The 20,991-nt window shown below is 40.5% G+C and overlaps 1 protein-coding gene across 3 annotated transcripts in view; it reads left to right on the top strand.

The window, feature by feature from the left end:
• Window positions 1-19,167, top strand: part of LOC144892577 (uncharacterized) — a 142,543-nt gene extending 123,376 nt beyond the window's left edge. For all 3 annotated transcript variants that reach the window (XM_078779728.1, XM_078779725.1, XM_078779727.1), the window contains exons 11-22: window positions 104-397; window positions 507-670; window positions 6,792-6,892; window positions 10,415-10,561; window positions 10,678-10,812; window positions 10,946-11,229; window positions 11,617-11,676; window positions 11,807-11,952; window positions 12,188-12,236; window positions 14,515-14,599; window positions 14,893-14,957; window positions 16,090-19,167. In XM_078779728.1, the coding sequence (XP_078635854.1) occupies window positions 104-397; window positions 507-670; window positions 6,792-6,892; window positions 10,415-10,561; window positions 10,678-10,812; window positions 10,946-11,229; window positions 11,617-11,676; window positions 11,807-11,952; window positions 12,188-12,236; window positions 14,515-14,599; window positions 14,893-14,957; window positions 16,090-17,269 (2,710 nt within the window). In that variant the 3' untranslated portion in view covers window positions 17,270-19,167. The remainder of the gene's footprint in view (window positions 1-103; window positions 398-506; window positions 671-6,791; window positions 6,893-10,414; window positions 10,562-10,677; window positions 10,813-10,945; window positions 11,230-11,616; window positions 11,677-11,806; window positions 11,953-12,187; window positions 12,237-14,514; window positions 14,600-14,892; window positions 14,958-16,089) is intronic.
• Window positions 19,168-20,991: the final 1,824 nt, after the last annotated feature.

Genomic DNA, 20,991 nt, shown 5'->3' with positions numbered 1-20,991 from the left:
AGCATAGAGGGGATAGGGTAGCAGAGGTTGAAGCAAGTTTTTAACCTTGCCACCGAACCTGATTTTGTAATATTTCTCTACTTTTGTTTTGTAATCCACACAGGAATCCAGTCACGATCACAAGTGCAGAGGCATCGGCACACAGCCGTATTCTGAAACCTTTGTTGTTGTCCCAGACTTCACCATTGATACAACCACTACCACCACCACCACCACCACCTCCCCAGCCACCACTCCCTACAATCAGTGCTGATGGGAAACTCATCATGTTGGTTGATGACTTTTACTATGGACGTATGGAAGGAAATCCACAGTTGATGAAAGAAGAGGCAAGAGTTATTAAGAATATTTCATTCAGGTGTAACAGCTGCCAAAAGATGCTCAAGACCAACATCAGGTGAGGTCAAAGTGAATTGATCACCAAACTCACATGATCCTTCATACAGACATGCGTTTTCTTGCTGGTGTGTTTGATTGAACTAGACCCGCTCTCCTTCCCCACCCAGATTTATGAACCACATGCGACATCACATGGAGCTTGAAAGACGGAGTACTGAGAGCTGGGATACCCACACAACATGCCAGCACTGTTTCCGCCATTTTGCTACACCTTATCACCTCCAATGTCATGTCGAGTCGGCTCACACCAATGGACTATCTACCATCACAAGTGTGTACAGTCATCATATAGCCCCTTTTATTAAGTCTGAGATGTTAAACTGGTGTTGCCTTAGTATGGGGGATGGCAGCAGTTTATGTGTCGTTATTCATTATTTTCAGCTGTTCCTTAAAATGTTTATTGGAGCATGATGGATGGATGGATGGATCATGGATTTGCAGCCACACGTGTACTGGGCATAGAGATAGTTGGGGCGGAACAAAATATTCGTGCAAAAAATGTCAGATTGATAACCTCCGTCTTCCCCATTGTATTTCTCAAGCATTCCATAAATCGTTTCTCTTAATCTACTTTTTCCACTGTACCCATTCTCTGCCCTTCATTTTCTTAAATTACCTTTTCCACGTTTATCCGCCACCCATTCACATATTTAACTGTAGGTACCACCCTTTTTCTCTCTCGCCCCCACCCACTCTTACTTCATGCATTGTTACTGCTTATTTCGCATAATCTATACTATAACAGTGAATTTGTTTATTTATTGTTTATTGTGACTAAAATTGAAAATTTTCATTTGTCGGTCATATGTCAGTCTGTCTCATTTGTATGTATGTATGTTTGTCTGTGAGTGCGATAACTCGCGAACGCTTTCAGCTGTCTTCGTCAAACTTTACCAGAGGATTCCGAAGGGAAAAAAGTGAGGCTGTCAATGTTATTTGACGATATAGGTCAAAGGTCAATGTGACAGTGGTTATTTTCGTCATACCTGTCAGGCTACCACCTGATGCCTTCTTGTTACTTACAAAATCAAAGATTTTTCAAGTATATTGGTTAGTCTTGTGCATTATTCTGTCAGTCTTTTTATTCACATCAATCGCCTATAGGTCACAATTATAAGTCGATTGTCATTCAACTTTACATCATTACATTGTCATTACACATCCGTTGAGGTAGGGTGAAAGTGACTGGTTGAGAAGAGTGATGGAAATGAATGTAGAAGGAAGTAGAGGATGGGGAAGACCGAGAAAGACTTGGCTAAAGGTGGTGGAAGAAGAAATGCGGGCAAGGGGGTTAACAAGGGGAGATGCAGAAAATAGGGCAAAGTGGAGAAGATTGTCATGGGGCCCGCAAGGCTAACCCCCGCTCTAGCAGGGGAAAATGGCCTTAAAATGCCTGTTGTTTGTTGTGTTGTTGTCATTCAACTTTACCAAGTTGTAGAGGTAGTCACAACTGAGAAGTCTATTGATTTTGAGGCCAAAGGTTATCTTCAGGTCAAATTTCTAACGTCTTAATTTTTCATCCGATTGACTTGAAAATTAAGCAACAATCGCATAGTGCCTCAGTGAATTGGGAAACCACCTACTTTAGAAGTCAAAGGTCAACTCAAGGTCAAACTTCTAAAATCGTCAATTTTCGTCTGAAACATCCTTTTTTATCCAATTGGCCTGACAATTAAACAGAAATTGCATAGGGGGAACCAACTATTTTTTAAGTTAAAAAGTCAAAGGTCAACTCAAGGTCAAACCTCTAAAATCTATTTTCAGCTGAAACATCATCCATTTTCATCCGATTGACTTGAAAATTAAACAGCAATTGCATAGTTTCTCGCTGAATTGGGAAAGCAACTATTTTTAAGGTCAAACAGTCAAAGGTCAACTCAAAGTGAAACTTCTAAAAATCATCAATTTTCATCTGAAAAATGAATTTTCATCCATTGACCTGTGCATTGATTAAGATCGTTAATTTTAATCTTAATGAGACAGACAAGTTGATGTACCTATGGCAATTTTTGGGGGGGGGGGAGGGGGGGGGAGGGTTGGATTGGATCCTGCAAGTATCGTGCTCTGCATGATGCCTTTCTTGTTTATTTGTTTATTTGTTTCCTTGTTTATTATACAGGGTGATTTTTTTTTTTCTTTTATTAATTCGAGAACCCTAAACAATTCCCATACACTAACAACTATATCAGTTAGGAACCTAATATTTTACGTAAATGTAGCCTAATGTAACAGAGAGACGTGACATGATCCCCACAATTAATTACATTAAATGAAGTGTTGAAAGAGTCCATCACCATGTTGCAGGCCACCACTACCATGTTGCAGGCACAAATTCCTTCTTCACAGCATGCTCTCCGACAGAATAACATTTCTTGGGAAATATTGTTGATTATGTCAATGATTATTGCTTTTAATTCACCAAGAGTGTGTGGATTTATAGAATACACTATATCCTTCAAATATCCCCCCTACAAAAACATCTGGTGACATAAGATCTGGGGATCAAGGTGGCCATAATGACTTGGACACTACACGGTCACCAAAGAGTAGCCTAAGTTCATTCATGCTGTATCGCGAAGTGTGACTCGTGGCACTACCTTGCTGAAACCATCCTTGGTTGATTTCGTCTTCTGTAAGGTGCCCAAGAAACTCGTGGATTATTTTGATGTAATGTTCTGAGTTTTCTGTTTCTGAGAAAACTGGGCCAATAATTATTTGCCGACATACATTTCTCTTTATCTGGCTCCAGTAACTAATGCACTGCATTAATTTTGTAGGGATAAAGTTTGAGCGTCTTGTGACTGCCTTTTTGCACTGGAATATGAACAGTGAGCTTGTTGTGCTGCATGTCTCAGATTTATTCGGGATTGCTTCCATTCTTTCCCACACTTCATCCACTTTCTCTGGTGTAACAACACTTGGCTGGCGCATGGATGTGCTTTTTAACTTTCATGCATACTGTTACTCTTCACTGCTTCACCAGTTTCCATATCACTATTTTGGAAGGTTTTGTACGCCCACCAAAGCGACTTTTAAATGCAATTTGACATTCCCTAAAGGATGCATTATTGATGTCATGTTCGACAAGAAACACGTGTTCTTCCACAGTGAGCACCATGGCATGACTGAGTGAAAACGTCACTGCCGGATCACGTGATATATCATGTGATACCTGATAACTCTCAGGCTAATGTTACGTCTTTCTATAACGTTAGGCTACATTTTTGCAAAATATTAGGTTCCTAACATATAGTTTTTAGTGTATGGGAATTATTTAAGGCTCTCGAATAAAAAAACAGTCCCCTGGGAAAAAAAAACAAACCTTCAGAGGCCATTTTCCCCCGCAAAGCGGGGGTTGGCCTTTTTCGGGCACCGTGGTTGTTGTTTTTTGGTCCCCTTTTTGAAGCAATGTTTTATGGCTGGATGCCCTTCCTGCCGCCAACCCTGTTTGTCACCTTTTACGACAAACAGGGAATTACCAGTGAACTGGTACTCAATTAGCCGACCTCAGAAGGATGACAGGCTGAGTCAACCCCCCTGGCGTTACTTCAGCGATCGACCGGGATTCGAACCCAGGATCCGAAGCCGGTACCCTGACCGCTACAACACCCTGGAATATACTCCAAAAACTACTGAGGCAAATCCAACTAAATTCTGCATGTTGCCATAGGGTTACGCCAAGTATGGGTTCCGTCTGCATCACATAGTCACGTGAAAAAGTAAGTACACCCCATGTAAAGTTTTGACTTTTCAACATATTTCAACATACAGCTATTTGATCTTCATTTCAACAATATTGATAGATAAAGGTGATATAATATAACAAATATCATGAAACATTTACATTTTGTAGTCCATTGTATAATTTGAATAAACATAAATGCAAATTTTGCATGTGGGAAAAGTAAGTACACCCTTGGCTCGAATAGGTGGTATTGCTCCCTTTGGCAGAAACAACCTCAAGTAGGCGTTTCTTATAACTGTCGACCAGTCTCTGACATCGACTGGGAGAACTTTTTGCCCACTCCTCCCACTCCTTTTGCTTGAACATGCAGAATTCTTTCAGCTGTGCGATGTTTCAGGGGTTTCTTGCATGCACAGCTCGTTTCAAATCCCCCCACAACATCTCGATGGGATTTAGATCCGGGCTTTGACTTGGCCATTACAGAACCCTCCATTTCTTTCTTTTCAGCCATTCCTTGGTGGATTTACTGGTATGTTTCGGGTCATTGTCATGTTGCAAGGTCCACCTTCGGTTGAGCTTCAACTTTCCGACAGATGGCCTCACATTATCCTCAAGCACCCTCTGGTACAATGAAGAATTCATAGTGGATTATATGATGGTGAGCTGCCCAGGCCCTGATGCAGCAAAGCTGCCCCAAACCATAATATTTCCACCACCATGCTTTACAGTTGGTATCAGGTTCTTGTGGTCAAATGCTGTCTTTGGTTTTCGCCAAACATGTCTTCTGGTACTGTGGCCAAATAGCTCTACCTTTGACTCATCTGTCCAGAGCACATTATTCCAGAAGTGCTGGTCTTTGCCTAGGTGTTCATTTGGCAAACTTTAGTCTTGCCCTGATGTTCTTTCTGGACAGCAAAGGTTTCCTCCTGGCACACCTCCCATGTAGATCAAATTTGTGCAGCCTATTTCTAATGGTAGACTCATGCACTTTGACATCAACAGTGGCAAGAGCTACCTGTAGGTCCCGTGATGACATTCTGGGGTTCATAGAGACCTCTTTCAGCATCTTGCGGTCTGCTCTCGGGCTGAACTTGCTGGGACGGCCTGGCCTGAACAAGTTGGCAGTTGTTTGGAATCTTCTCCACTTGTAGATGATCTTCTTGTCGGTCGAATGATTGATTTCAAATTGTTTGGAGATCTTTTTAAATCCCTTCCCAGAGTTATAGGCATCTATAACCTTTTCTGAAGGCCTCAGAGAGCTCTTTTGATCTAGGCATGGTGATGCCGCACACTTAAACAACAAAGAGCAAACCAAACTAAATGTCTGAGGTTTAAATATGATGGGTTCTTCCAAGATCCTCTCTAACGATGTTCTAATCATTTGCACCTGAGCTGGTGCACCTGATTCTAATTTTAGGTATTTGAAGTAGTGATAAATGTAGTGGTGTACTTACTTTTTCCACATGTGAAATTTGCATTTATGTTTATTTAAATTATACAATGGACTACAAAATGTAAATGTTTCATGATATTTGTTATATTATATCACCTTTATCTATCAATATTGTTCAAATGAAGATCAAATAGCTGTATGTTGAAATCTGTTGAAAAAGTCAAAAAACTTTACATGGGGTGTACTTACTTTTTCACGTGACTGTATGTGGCGAAGGTAGTTTAAGATGGTAGCAGGGGGGATGGGCGGCAGAAGACCCCACCCCTCTATGTAAATGTGTATCACCAGCAGTGGTAGCCAGTATTAGAAATCATCATCATGTATAAGTCAAGTTTGAACAACTTAATAATATGCATTACGATGATGATGAAATCTGAGGGTGAATAATTAAGATTTTCAAAATGTTTAATTTCGCTCATTTTAAGTGGAGGTTCAAACGATAAATCCAACACTGAGCTTCGCAGCAAAGCTGAAGTGATTTTTCTTTTCTAGCGCCATATGTAAGCATCAAGGATGGCTGATGAAGATGGGTGGCAGGAAGGCCTAGAAGTACGTACACTCACTTCTAGGCTGGGTTTGAAACTCGGCCCAGCTATAAACTGTCAGTCATCTCACGCTTTAACAGGCTGGGTGTTGTGCCATCATTAAACTGGGCCTCCGGTGTCCTGGCATTAATTGGTGGACGTGAAAGATTCCACGGTGTCCTTCATAAAAGTATACGAGCTATCGCCGGCAGCCTGGCCAAATTACAAATTTCTGTTTCAAACTAAAGCGTCAGACTTGGCCAGCAGGTTTGTAAAATACTTTAGCCAAACTTCCCCCCAGCCACCTCACGTGACCGAGGGTATAATTGTGGCAGTTAAGAAGATGTTAGCTGACTTACAAGCAGATGGAAGATGACCTCGGGCAAATGATGGAGTGAATAGCGCCGAATGTTTGTGAAGTACAGCATGCCATCTTTTGAATAAATCGGTCAGCGAAATGAAGGGTAAAAATGCCCAAAATCATCTACCTGTTGGTTTACATTTTGCAACAGAATACAAAACGTGCTTTTAGAAGGTTTTTTTTTCTATATTCTTGTCTCCATTCATTCCTGTCCTCAATTGTTTATATATTTGAGCCTATTGGTCTCGTTTATGGAGGATCTTCGGTGGATGAGTTGTGATACAGCCTGCATGAAAGTTTCTAAACAGCATTTGAACGTCCAAATTTAAAACATTTAAGGAGCATACTTTGTGCTGCTGTCTTCTGCAGCCAGATGCAAGATCTGTGAGCTGAACTATGATTCAGAGCAGTTGTTGCTACAACATATGAAAGACCATCATAAGCCTGGAGAGATGCCGTATGCTTGTGAGGTGAGAAGCGTCATATTTGTGGGCCCTGACTTGTGAATCTTGACTATCTGCTTCTTTTTCTTCAGTGACTGATAAATGGTATCAAATGTAATGATGAATGCATCTTGTTCACTAGTACAGTAATCTCAGTGCCAGGCTTATAGGGCCTATACTCACGGAAAAGCTGTCAAACCCCCAGCCATAAACCTGGAAAGCAGGCTGAAAAACTGGACTGAATCTCAGGCTTGCATGACATGGAAACCGTCATTTCTATTATTACATCACTAGTGGGGTCACCCGTGGGAATCCCACGGGCATGGACGTGTGTGACATTTCGACATATTGAGTTAGATGCTGCACCTGCACATTCAGTTTCACAAAATGGTTACTGGCAATTTATCAGATGCACAAATGATGTAATCTACACAATGTATTTACTTCTGATAACATGTGAATGCATGTGTGTGCACACCCACAGATACATACACACATATACACACACAAACACATGTACACCCACACACATATATACACACACACACACACACACACACACACACATACATACACACACACACAAACACACATGTATACACACACACACACACACACACACACACACACACACACACACACACACACACACACACACACACACACACACACACACACACACACACACACACGTACACCTACACATGTCCCACGGCACATGTATATATCCCACATCCCACATGTATATACATGTTTAAAGTGTACGTGCCCCTCCCTCCGCCGTCCTCCCTCCTCCTTCCTCCGCCCGGCAACGCCGGGTACTTCTGCTCGTAACTAATAAAATAAAAACGAAGAAATATCTCTCAGCAATTTCCCGTCTGTTAATTTATATATTTTACAAATGTGAATTACACGTCCATGCACACGTGAAATGGAGTTTGTTTTTTTCACACGTGAAATGAACACGTGAACCTTTACTTCCGGATAATAATGATGAATGAAATAAGAATGAAGAAATATATGTCGGCATCATTGTTGACGTTTTTGTGACGACTGTCATCAAATGGAAAAGTAATATATCTTAACGGAAAAGAAAAAGCGAATTTTTAATATATGTCGACATTTTCCCTGACTTATTTTAGGCAGTGTATTTTCGTTTATCATCATGGCGCGATTTAAAAAAATATATCTCTGCATTTTCCCGTGTGTGCGTGAATGTTCTCAATTATTTCTGACACCGAGTCTAAAACCATCGATAAAAATTAAATCAGATGGTGAATTCGATAAAATCGTGAGGGTGACTCAATGAATGGGCTTTATTTTACAGGCCTTTGAGAATTCATTTCGTTCTCTAAACGGAAACTTTCATCGGATTTTCTTCCCGTTTTTTTTCAACCGAGTCTAAAACTATGTTAGCGACTTAAAAATGAAATGATATATCGAATTTGAGTTGAAATAAACCTGTGTGAGAGAGAAAGACAGCACGGGCCTAACTAAACAGGCCTAAAAGCTGTTCGAGTTAATAAAATGGTGGATATTTGTTTACATGAAGCCTCTCCAAGAATGGGTGGAGCTATGGGTGGAGCTACTCTGCAAACGGACTAAGCCACACCCCCGGACAGACGGATCACCTACGCCTATTATAATATAGATTGCATTTATGTTCAGAACGTCATTGCTTAATGGTATTTTCATGTTAGTTTCACTAAAGCTTTATCACCCTTGGCAATTAATTATCCTTCCTGTATCAGCAAAAGATGCCTGCTGTTGGCTTAACGGTTAAGGTGGCTGGCTTAAGATATCAGGGTCCTCGGTGAAAGGTTAAAGCCCATGGCTGCCGTTGAATGGGTTGACTCAGCCTGCCATTCTTTGGAGGTCGGCAAAATGAGTACCAGCTTGCTGGGACCAGGTGGGTTGACTCAGCCTGCCATTCTTTGGAGGTCGGCAAAATGAGTACCAGCTTGCTGGGATGAATGAGCCATTTGAGTATCCTGCATCGGAGTGGCGACCCGTCCAGAATTATGCCCAATAGCCAAGAACCTCATAAACACAAAACAGCTCTAACCAACCATCTATCACCAACTGCACGCATAAAACAGGCGAGGAAGATGTGGTAATCTATATTGTCTTACGAAGATAGTCAAGTTTCAATTGCTTTGTTTTAGACATCCTGGCATCACAGTCCTTGTGTTAGAATGTCATTCTATTTTAGATCCAAAATAAAAGTTCATTTTTACTTACCGTACCATGAACCAGCCTTGCTGATCAACTACATCTCCAAAGTGTAAATCTTGTGTCGAATTCTGCTACCAAGCTAACTTATGAACCAGTGATGGGATTTTAACCAAACTTGGTATACAGATGTATTATGATGCAAAGATGGAGTGATTCGATTTCGTCGTCAAAGGTCAGAAGTTATGTAAGGTAAAAAAAAAGTGATACTTGAGAACAGCTGAAGGGGTTTAAATCAAACTTGGTACATCTATAATCCACCATATAAAATACAATGTCAGTTTGTGTGTTTGTACAGATGTCTGTCCCTCTTCATAAGGGTAGGTTTTAAAAGCCGATCTTTTAACACGAATGTGTGTTCACGGCGGTCTATATTTGAGGACAAAACAAACTCGAAAAACGTTTTTCATGACAGAGTGATTATGTCGCTTCTATTGGAATTGTAGATGGTGGCTTGCAAACCGAGCCCCAAGGGCGGTGTCCAGAAGCGTTTGAAAAAAAAAAATAGCACTAAGTACAAGGTGCAGGGAAGTGAAATTTGCTCCACGCTATGTGCAATGCATGCAGAGTAAAACTTGGTGTTCATTTACGTCCATAGGATGTCTAATAAATAAAGAAGATAAAAGCACACTTGGCATTTGGCATTTGGCTGAGGATTCGGCTAAGCGGAAGATGATTTCGACTTTTAATTGCAAAATTACTTATTTTATAAATCGCAAATCAGAAAAAGACTCATCATTATCTATTTTGTCAGGTAGTAAAGAGATAGATTAGCGTTGAGATGGTCTGAGTGTTTGGGTTCCACTTTAAGGTCTGGATGCAGATCCGGCCTTTCAGTGGGACAGAAAACGTAAACTGTTCATCTTGGTGAAGGTACGCACTCTACTGAGTGGTGTTCTAGTTTGTTCTTTACAATGCCGTTTAACACTCTTCACACTCTCATGAAAGCTTCCTCACAATCCAGGATATTAATTTGCTCTGAATAATACATTTTGTAAAACTGATGAAATACACCCATTCTTCTGCTGTAACTTCAAAAAATTAGTATTTGATTTATATTTGCAAGATTGAAGTTATTTCTGGTTATTGGTTTTTTTCAAGAACTCTTCCTCTATTTGGGACTCATTTAGCATTGTGCGATGAATCCTGAATCCGTGAAGGCAGCTAATTAATGATTTTCATTTCAACTACATCTCCACTTTGTTCATCCTTGGTCAGTTTACAAATGGTTTGGTTGTTTATGGCTCTGCTTATAAATCGGCCAATGAAATTAAGTCGAAACAATATTAATTGAAGGATCTGTGCTGCCCTTTGCAGGTGTGTGGATTTCGCTCTTCTTTCTACACTGACGTCGATGCACATTTCCGTAACGTGCATGAAAACTCCAAAAATCTGCAGTGCCCCTTCTGCCTGAAGGTCCTGCGTACAGTCAGCTACTACCAGCAGCACTACATGCGGCACCAGGTGTGGTGTTGGCATGCATCAGTTAACTGCACTTTAATTACAGTTGAAATAATGTACATTATTAAGATGTTTTTTGGTCAAATGATAGTTTAAAATTTTTTTGTTTGCATTTACAGAAAAAGAGTGTTCATCGGTGTAGCAAGTGTCGTCTCAATTTTCTCAATATGAGCTCAAAAACAGAACACAAGGCAGCGGATCACAAGACGCACAAAAAACCTTCCATGCTCGAAGGACTTCTCCCTGGAACCAAGGTGCTAGCTTAAACACAAACGACTGGAATGCTGCATCGAGCTTGCTGAAATCGCTAAGGAAAAGAACCATGACTTTGAAACTGTGTCCGCGTCAAGAGAGAAATCTCGTTCAACCGTGGTGCGTATCTTCCAGGTTATTCTTCGGGTGTCCCTCTTCAATGGGCACCAGGCAAGAATCACGACGGAGATGCCAACGCTGGTTGACACACAAGTGGTTGCGCGCAAGCCCAAAATCATACCCCCGCAAACACAGTCGAGTAAGGTGATGGTGGAACGGCCCAAGACAAGTGGGCATATGTGCATGGAGTGCACCATGGAGGTGAAGAACTTTGCGAACCACTTCCCCACGTACGTGCACTGTTCACTGTGCCGCTACAGCACAAGCTGCAGCCGATCCTTTGCCGAACACATGATCAGGTAAGCATCGTCTAATTCTATACTTGCAGCACAAGTTGCTGGGTGGTGACAAAACGTTTACTTTGCAAAATTACTCGACTGGAACTTTAGTTTTGAGGGTCTTATGTACCTCAAACATACAAATGCCGTTTCTAATCCACCTAGCCAAGAATGTCGTTTCATTATGCTTCTGCCTCACGTTTCCTTTTCTGTTATGTTTGAGTGTTTTGGGTTTTTGTATTGAGTGATGTGTATTCATTAAAAAAAATGTTCGTGTAGATATCATCAGCTGGCCGGTTTTTTTATCATGAAAATTTGGGTTATTCAAATGTGAGTTTTAAAGAGGAGTTGGTTCCTCATTTCCTCGTTCCTTCACCTTCAATATTGCTTTTTAAAATGTCTCTGCAGTGTACACACCTCAAGGAAACCGAGATTCTCCATGTACAAGCAGTTCTGTTGGAAAGCATGGTAAACACGTGTGCATTTAATGCGATCACAAAAACAAAACGACACTCAATGTGGGAAACTTTTCTTAAATACAACAATTTTCGTATGAAGTCTCTGCAGTTCGTTCGAGTTTGGCTGTTATTTTTTGTAGGAACCTCACAACCAAGTGCTCATGTGGACTTCAACAGTCATGGCTTACCATTGACAGCATGGCCAGCCATTTGGCTTTGAATCCCAGTCATTGCTGCACGGCCTGCCCGCTCTCTGATGGCAGTCATTTGTCCAGCAGAGCTCCCGGTCAGCCCAACCTATTCCACATTTGGCTTCTTTGGTGCAAGATCAGACAAATAAGCAGATTTTATGTTTGCAAGTTTTTTGTCAGATCTAACTTGTGTAATGTTTACTTCTATATCAACACCAACACCCCCTGTGGCCAAGATGGGTTTTCCTTGGATACATTTTGATTCTCGGAAATAAGTTACCATGAGAAATGACTCCCATATTAAAGTCAAAACTTCCTTCTATTTTACAGCGGTGGCAAGTACAGAGCAAAAACGCCAGGGGAACGTCATTGTCATCGAGTAAGCAAAACAGCCTTTCTTGGAGTTACTTTATACACATAAAATAATGCAGTTTTGGTAGTAACGTAAAAGAAAGGTGCACAGTTGTTTGCGTGAATATGAAAACATCTCGATGTGTTTTATTTTTAATCTATAACCTTCATCATCCGATCAGTTTGAGGCGCTTGACCAACATGCATTGCATCCAAATGGATTTTTCGAGTGCAGGGTGTGAAAAAAAAAATGTTCACACGTTTATCATCTTAATGGAAATGGCAGCAGTTGTACTGAGGGTGTGCATGTGCTTCGGGAATGTAACTGCTGATGGACGTCCATTAATTTACTGCTACAGAGCTGCTCGTCTGTGTTTACCATGAGACTAGCTCTCCGAGCACAAACTCTCGCCTTTTTTCTTGTCCCTAGCCAACAAACTGCTTCCTTCTGCCTGGTTGCTTTCCCTTCATGCCGGCAGCCTTTGCTGTACTTATGAGCCTACAATTTAATTTCCGATATGCATATGGATGAGCACTAAAAATGCACCTTCATTTATTTAATGTGTGACCAGCCAGATACCTGCTTGTGTTGACGCCAACAGAGGGATCGTATGGGTGGGGAGTGTGAATACTACAACAAACAAACAACATGCATTTTAAGGCCATTTTCCCTGCAAGAGCGGGGGTTAGCCTTGCGATCCCCATGACAATGTTCTCCATTTTGCCCTATTTTCTGCATCTGGAGTGTGAATACTAATGTCCGATTTATATTGATGCGTTCAAATATTGTGATAATCCTGCTTATGTTTTTAAGAATAACGAGAAATATAATTTGCCGTGAATGCGTCTGGACATGCCTCCGACATGTTAAATGTCAAGCCACTGTTACATTTGATCTCAATTGGAGGTCACATGGACAATTGGAGGTCACATGAGTGAGAATACAAGATAGAGGAGTAGTAAGACGTTGGATGCTTAAAACTCTCGAGTTATGGTATGCAAGATTATTCTGAAAGGGCACATGACCTTTGAGCTGTTGAGAACTCAAACACTAATTAGTTCATCTTTGTATTACAACCTTTACTTGTGCCAAGATTGGTTGAAGTCCATTCAGTGATTCACAGTTTATCATCTTACTATAATTCACCAAATGTCCGTCTGTCCGTCCGTCCATTCCCAGGTACTGCAAAAACGGCTGAACTGATCACAACAATATTTTGGTTGGGTAATCCTGGGACCCCCTGGAGTAAAATAGGCTATATTGTTTTTCCAATTTTTCCAATTTTTCCAATTTTCCAGTTTTTCCAAACACGATGGAATAATATTTATCGATATGAACAGTGATGTGGCTTTAGAAATTTAGAAATAAATTCTACAAATACTGTTTAGATTTTGATGAGAATTATGAACCTGCCGCGAATGCGGAAGTGGACAGATGATGGCAATGCACGGGTTTGATAATATCCCAATACAACCATCATTCAATCGTAATGTTAAATCATTAAACGTTAATCGTGTTAATGGTTTTGTTAAAGTATAAATTGATGATTGGAATTGAGTGAATACAATTACGATTTTGAATTCGTAATTGTATTCACCCAACCGCACGGAACTTCACATCAGGATTTAAATATTTGTTTATGTCACGAATATTGTTAAAAGTTTATTTTTTATATTAATGTTATTTCATTTGTGATTGGAGTTATGTTGTTTGGAATGAAAAAAGAGATATTGAGTTCAAGTGAATGACGGAATGCCGTGACGGTTTATACTTTCTAAACGTGAATTCGTGGATCGCCATATGCAGATTCGCCATTGACTGGGAATGGAACAAATTTACCCGTTTGTTTGCGAACAGGTATGTTTTTTCATGGAAGTCCTTCACGAACTTGCTGTCCATGTCTGACCTGTGACTGAAGGTGCTACAGGAATGTGGAATTTATTGGTTTCATGCTTTAGCATTCGCCGTTTCTGCATTGTCTGTTTGCTTCTGGCCTCACGCACGGGTACCTCACTAGTGATAACAAAGAACCGATAACACACGGATGCATGCATGGATGGACAGACAACCCAAAAACATATCGCGTGCGATCTTCGCAAACTAAACAGGTTTACGTTCCCATGTCTGGACTTCGTAGGCTAAACATGGGAACACTAAACAGGTTGCAGAGGCATAAATATTATAACTTTGTTGAGGAGGCATTCAAGTGTTACCAGTATTTTTTTATGAGCAAATATAAAGTACTTTAATATTGTTGATTGATTGCGTTTGTGCTGCGCATTAAGCAAGGGCTTCGGTTTGTTAGCAGTGACGAGGTTTCCAAGGAATTGATTCGGGCAACGAGGGATTCAGCAGAGGTGCCAAAAGATCAAAACTTGCCCGTGGGGGAGGTCAGTGACTACTTTGCATCATGTTTGGATGGTTATTACTTTTGTGAAACCCGAGTTGGTGAGAAAAGAAAGGGTTGTGTGGTTTAACATTGGTATTCGGCTCATTGCTGCTTGTACGGGGTGTCTCTGTCGTATTTATGGGGTTCGTTTTGTTGATGTCACTGTGCTGCCTCCAAGTGTATGGTACAAATTATTTGTGATTACCTGATGCATTAATCATGTCTCAAGTCGACGTTTATTTTGAATAATTGTTTTGCTGTCGTGTTTAGCCAAAGCTTTGTTTTCTTCTCCAGCCTGCCAAAGCTGAAGGTGCTGTCGCGGAAAAATGTAATGTACCTGCAACAGGTGCCTCTACCAGGTGGGACACTTCATCCGTAGATTGAATTTTTGTGGTATTATTTAATCAAAGTATAATTATTGTTTGCCATTGGAGATTGTATGTCTTACAAAAAAAAATCGTATTTTTGTTTAGTGAATTCCCTTCCACTTTTTTATTTTACTTTATTTCAACAGTGATCCATCAATGATCGTGTTTGTGTTTAGTAAATCAAGAGTTATTCCTTTTGGAATGTTTAGTGTTCCTTATGGAATAATTTTTGCATGAAATACATACATGGCAAAGATATTCGGAGACATTGGTGTGCTCTTGCATGCATTACAAGGAAATTGAAACACGATGAACGAGAACGGCACTTGTCTTCTTCAGCGGCACAGCACATATCTTCACTAGGCTGAACACTTTACGTTTTGTATCTCACTGATGGGCCGGATTTGGATTCAGACCTGAAACAAAATCGAATCGCTTGTGCTTGTCGCCTAACCAAACTCATCCACATAGTTTTGTCATAATCCATCCACAACTTTTTGAATTATCATGCTACACAACATTTTTGGCCCTATTTGGCAATGGTGAAGAAACAATTAAAAAATTCTCGTGTTCTGTCCGTATTCGTATCTTCACCAAAATCGAATCGATTCATCCTTGTCAGACACCCAACGAGTCCACCAAGTTTCGTTCGAATCCGTCCATAACTTTTTGAGATATCGTGCTATATATTGGTTTTAGCCCTATCACTCAATGGTGAGGAATCATTAAAAATTTATAGTAGCCGGATCCAAATCTTCACCAAAATCTCATCATTTTGTCCTTGTCACATACCTAACTCTCCACCAAATTGTCAGAATCCTTCCACAACTTTGAGATATCCTGTTCGCAGACAGACAGACAGGGGTGAAAATATGACCTCCGCCCACCTTCGGTGACGAATCGGTGCAGTATACGGGATGTAAACCTGGGATCCCTGCTTATTGAGCTTTGCAACAAGATGGGATCACTAAACAGGCCAGCCTTCAGAGTATTCCACAACCCCTTGATGTGATGAATTTTCTGATTTAATGGCATTCATAACTTCTGTTGAACATGCAGGAATTTTGGAGGTTTTGTCCCCCCCACCCCCTTTTACTGAAAAGTTCTGATACATGCTTTCCAGCATTGGCGATGACATCATTACGGTGGAATCAGACTCTGAAAACGAGCTGGACGCAATTGTGAACAAGGTGAAACAAGAGCTGCTGCACCACAGCTCCTCTGATGAAATGGATCATGACGGTAGTCCTCCCAACACTTCAAAGCTGCCACTATCACTGGGATTCTTGCATCATAAGGAGGTGGAGGACAAAGCTGAGGCCTCGTACAATAAGGTTGTATCAAAGTCAGAGGCTCATGACTTGTGTGACAAAACCGTTGAAGAGAAAAATTATGAGAATGCATTAAAGCCAACACCTTCACAAAATAAGGGAAATGAGAGTGGAATTAAGCAGTTGAAAGATGACAATTGCAGCACTGAAACTGCAATCGATTTTTGCGATGCCGACCTATCTTCAAAGAAGTTGGGCACTACCTGTAACTACTCAGAAAAGACCACTGCCAGAGTGATCGGAAAAGCAGATTCACAAGATGCATCTGATGAGCAGCAGCTGGAAGATAACACAGAAGAAGAAGACAATGGGGATGTCGATAAATCAATTAAAAACGCTTCGAAGAAGGTTAATATAGAGGATCTCAAGAAATCATCTGAGAAAGTTAGTGGAGATGAGAAAGAGGAGGCTGAAGACAGTGATGGAGAAAGTTCAGAGAAACTTGAAGAAAGCAATGAGCAAGATGTTGTGAAGCTTGAAAGTGATGAAGAAGATATTGAAATTCAGCTTGAAGAAAGCACTATTGAGATTGATAAACTTCAGGACAGTAATGGTGAAAATGATATTTCTGAAGGTAAAAATATAGAAGAGGAGAATAAAACATTTGAGGAGCATAAAGTAGAGAAGGCACTTGTTGAGGAAGCTGGCAATGACTGCTCCAGCAAAGATGGCAAATCCAAAGCGGAAGAAGTGTTACCCAAAGAAATTGATGTACCTGGAGTAGTGTCGGACAATGGTGAAGACCTGTTAGGGACTTCAGATGCGCATCTCGAGCCACTAACTCCGTCGCTCATTCTTGAACAAGAAGCAAGGCAAATGATCTCAGATGATGTGAAGTCAAAGCAAAATCCATCTGATTCTGATTCCTCGTCACGTCCCAGCTCTCCTGGCAAAAAATACGTTTTGGCACAGAAACAAGAACAAGCACCACATAACTGGACACCTGCCTTGTCTATGGCAGATGCTTTGTAGGCAATGGAAACACTGCCAAATCAAATATGCGCTACATGTAGAACTTAACGATGTCATAAGGTGGAAACACAGATGAGTTGTGGTCAACAAAACAACAACATGCATTTTAAAGGCCATTTTCCCTACTAGAGCGGGGGTTAGCCTAAAGTTGTGGTCAATGTCGATTATTTCTATTAGTATTTTCGTCTTTGCAGGTACATTAAGCTGGGATCTCAGGGTGAAGAACACCCAACAAAGACCAGCAGAGGTTTCCTGGATGTAAGTGATCTTGTGTTCACAACATTGCATCCAACAAAGACACTGCACATCGGACCGTATGAGTTGTAATGAGGGGACAAAAGATGTTCCTTTTGGGTGAATGAAAGGCAGCTTTGAAAATCCTCACATTTCTTTAAGAAGAATGTCTTTTGGAATTTTACCTTCTCATATAGAACAGCATAAACACCATTCATCAACATCCCAAATGCCTTCAATATGAAACAGAAGTCGAGTTCTACCCTCTGTTATTTCTCTGTGCAATTACTGGCTTGATCTCTGGTTTTGATAAGGTTTATTGTGTACTTGAATGGGCAAACACATTTCGTTTAATAGAGCTCAAAAGCGATCTCATCCTTATTGCTGTATTATTGAGTGTAGGCGCGTTTTGTGCCTAAAGGTAGTGCCATTTTTTTTTTTGGTCGTTATCTGAAGGGATTTTAGATTTGGAGCAGGATAAGCTCTTGCTGCCTTGATCAAGGTTGTTTATGCCGAGTGATCTCTTGTTGAAATGTATTCGGTTGTGAAGACAAATGGTGAAGACAAACCAACCTGAAGACAAATCGTGTGCTCATGGTAAATAAATTGGTTACTAATATTTTTAGAAAACACTGTATCCTCCTTTTTTATATTATTGTTATTAACATAGACAAAGATGTACATATTTCTTTAGTTTCCTTTATAGTTGAATCCCTGATCAGCTACCGGATCATTGAACCCTTCCTGTTTGTTTGATTTCTGTTTAGCCCATGGAGTTGAGTGCAAAATTCCATTGTTGCTGTTTTGTTTTTTTTCTTTGAATTGCGGGTTATTGAAGGTGTAATTTTAAGTGAATCCGTTTGTGTACAACAAGCATTCAACATTTCTTTTCATATAGTTTGGTATTTTGATTAAAGACGAGTTGACATTTGCTTCTTTTTTTTCTTCTTCTTTAATTTGAGTACAGTACATTCCTTCAAATCTTTTGTGAATCCCAAAACATGTCATGAAAATCAAGCAAATAACATGTCAAAAAAAATTCGATCCATTAACAAAGAAAACTTATTGCAAATGAGATCATGTTGCCTGCTTTAAAATTCCAACCGCTCTATCTTGCCATTTGACAGTCGGCATCACTATATCCCATATGTTCAGGATATTGAGGTTTTGGAGAACGACCATTTTAATAAAGTGATTATGCAGCCATTTATTCTTTAAAGGGGCAGCACGAGGTATTTTACAGACAATATTATGCAAATGCGTAAATAGATTTAATAACACTGTTGAAAAAATCTATTTCGTGTAAATGCTTTTCCTATGTACTTGACAGAATGTACCAGATAATGAATGGCAATACATGATGTCATCGGTGTTGTTCCCCTTGTCCACTAAAACTATACAAATGATAATAGAATCAATCCTTCCAATGTCCCAATATCAGGTTTTTTTTCGACATCACTGACCACATGCACAAGAGATGTATTTGAGTAAACAATACTAGTTTATTTCATATGTAAAGATGCATTTGAGAAGTTTGAACAATTCTATCGTACTGCGCGTATACGATGGCTGTGTAGATGGGAACAAATGGTAAAATGCCACTGGAGTAGCATGAAGTCCTTTGTATGCCATTTTTCTTTCACAATAAAGAAAACTTACTCTCATTTATGTGTTGAAGTCCATGAAGTACAGCAGAAGGAATCTATTTTTAGTCTGTATTGGGAAGATTCTACCACCTTTTCCACACATTATAATTATGCACATGACCCCTTGTGGAACGTCATAAAGGAAGCATTGCTGGGCTGGCATGTCTAGCTGATTTTAACTGCATTTGGCTTCAGAGTATCGAATTCAGCCATATATGCATTTCTGAAATCTGACCATGTGTGTGGGGTTATTGTTTGGTTTTTCAGTTAAATCCAACATATTAATGTGATCCTCCACTCGCTATGCGTCAAACAATACATAATGGGAATATCAACAAAATCTTACAGCTTTAAACTTGAACACACAACACAAATAACTTCCGTATTGCTGAGTCAAAGTAACATTTAGGTCTCGAGCTGAAGTTGCTCAGATCTCCAGAGCTGCTTGCAACGGTTGAGCAAACAGGTTGCACAGAGTCACCATTCCGTCAAGTGTCTTGGATCCCAAGATACGGAAACAACACCATTTTGCCTTCTCTTGGAAACTGGACCAAATCACTCAGCACCACAAAACCTTCCTCACTCAGAATTCCTTGATTTTGCTCTCTTCCACTAGCTCAACCTTCTCTTCAGCCAACTCGATCCCTTTTTATCACTAACTCGACCCGACCAGAATTGTCTGAAATTTCCTAACAAAAGGCGAACTCAAAATTGCCTGAAGGTATGTTACCTGAAGGTATGGTAAAAAGGTAATACTGTTACCCTAACCCGAACCCTAATCTGACTTGCAGAGCATTTTCTTACTTCAAGTGCAGCCTCTGCTTTCACGCCCAACAGTTTCTCGTTTATGCTTGTGCAAAACACTCTGGCCTCATACCCACCTTCTGGTCATGTGCCAGAGACTCTGGATTGAAGCTGATACTGTTTCTACAAACTGTGTCAGCTGAAACTACCGATTGTTTTTCACTGCTATCAACTTGAAGTTTCATCCAGGAATTGCTCAACATTACAATATCCTTTCTAGTGACTGCATACTGATACCAGTTGTTTCCCTTTCTCGAGACTTCAAGTTATGTTCAGGAATTGCTAAGTCAAGTGAACTTATGCAGCACTGTTCATTTAGACTACGAGCCGGATACCTGTGTTAATATTGGGTTTTTGGACTTGCAGAGCTGGGGTGTATCTTGGCATTGCAGTGTATTGGCTGTGGTTCTGACAGATGGGGCTTTGTGATAAATCAACCCCCGAGCAGCAAATATGTTCCATTATCCTCATGGTCCAACGTTGTCTATATTGTGGGTAACTATAATACTGTTACCATGGACTGCCGTGTGGACTCAAGGTCAAATCCTGAAACCGCATATTTACCAATTTAGTGACGGGCCATCGAAAGAGACTATATGCTCCCCACTGGGAAAGCAGAATGGATCTTCACTTCGGTTTTCAGCATATAGAAAGTTCTAACAAGAGTCTGTCGCTGTGATAGGTTCCCCATTTATCAGGATATGGTGGGCTGAGCAAAGCCTGAGAAACCGTATCACAACCTGCTATTGGGCTAATTGTGCCAATTTCCACTAGCCATGATCTTTAACCACACTGAGGTAATGATACTCTAATTACGGGCTGCAGACTGAGCCACACAGAGGTTATGAGAAAAATAAGTATCATAAGTGATAAGAGAATGGGGGAGAACAAGGAAGGGAAAGACAAAGCATGTATTCACACAATTAATGTCCAGCACTATAAATTCCCCGTGCCCGCGATAACTTGATCGCCTTAACCGCTACCTTAGTCATTCACATGATAATTACCAAGACAAGTGAGGGTCACAAGACAGAAAGA

Source organism: Myxine glutinosa, chromosome 6, assembly GCF_964187855.1.
Source record: "Myxine glutinosa chromosome 6, kmMyxGlut1.1, whole genome shotgun sequence".
NCBI lineage: Eukaryota > Metazoa > Chordata > Myxini > Myxiniformes > Myxinidae > Myxine > Myxine glutinosa.
This window is presented reverse-complemented; position numbering and strand designations above follow the sequence as displayed.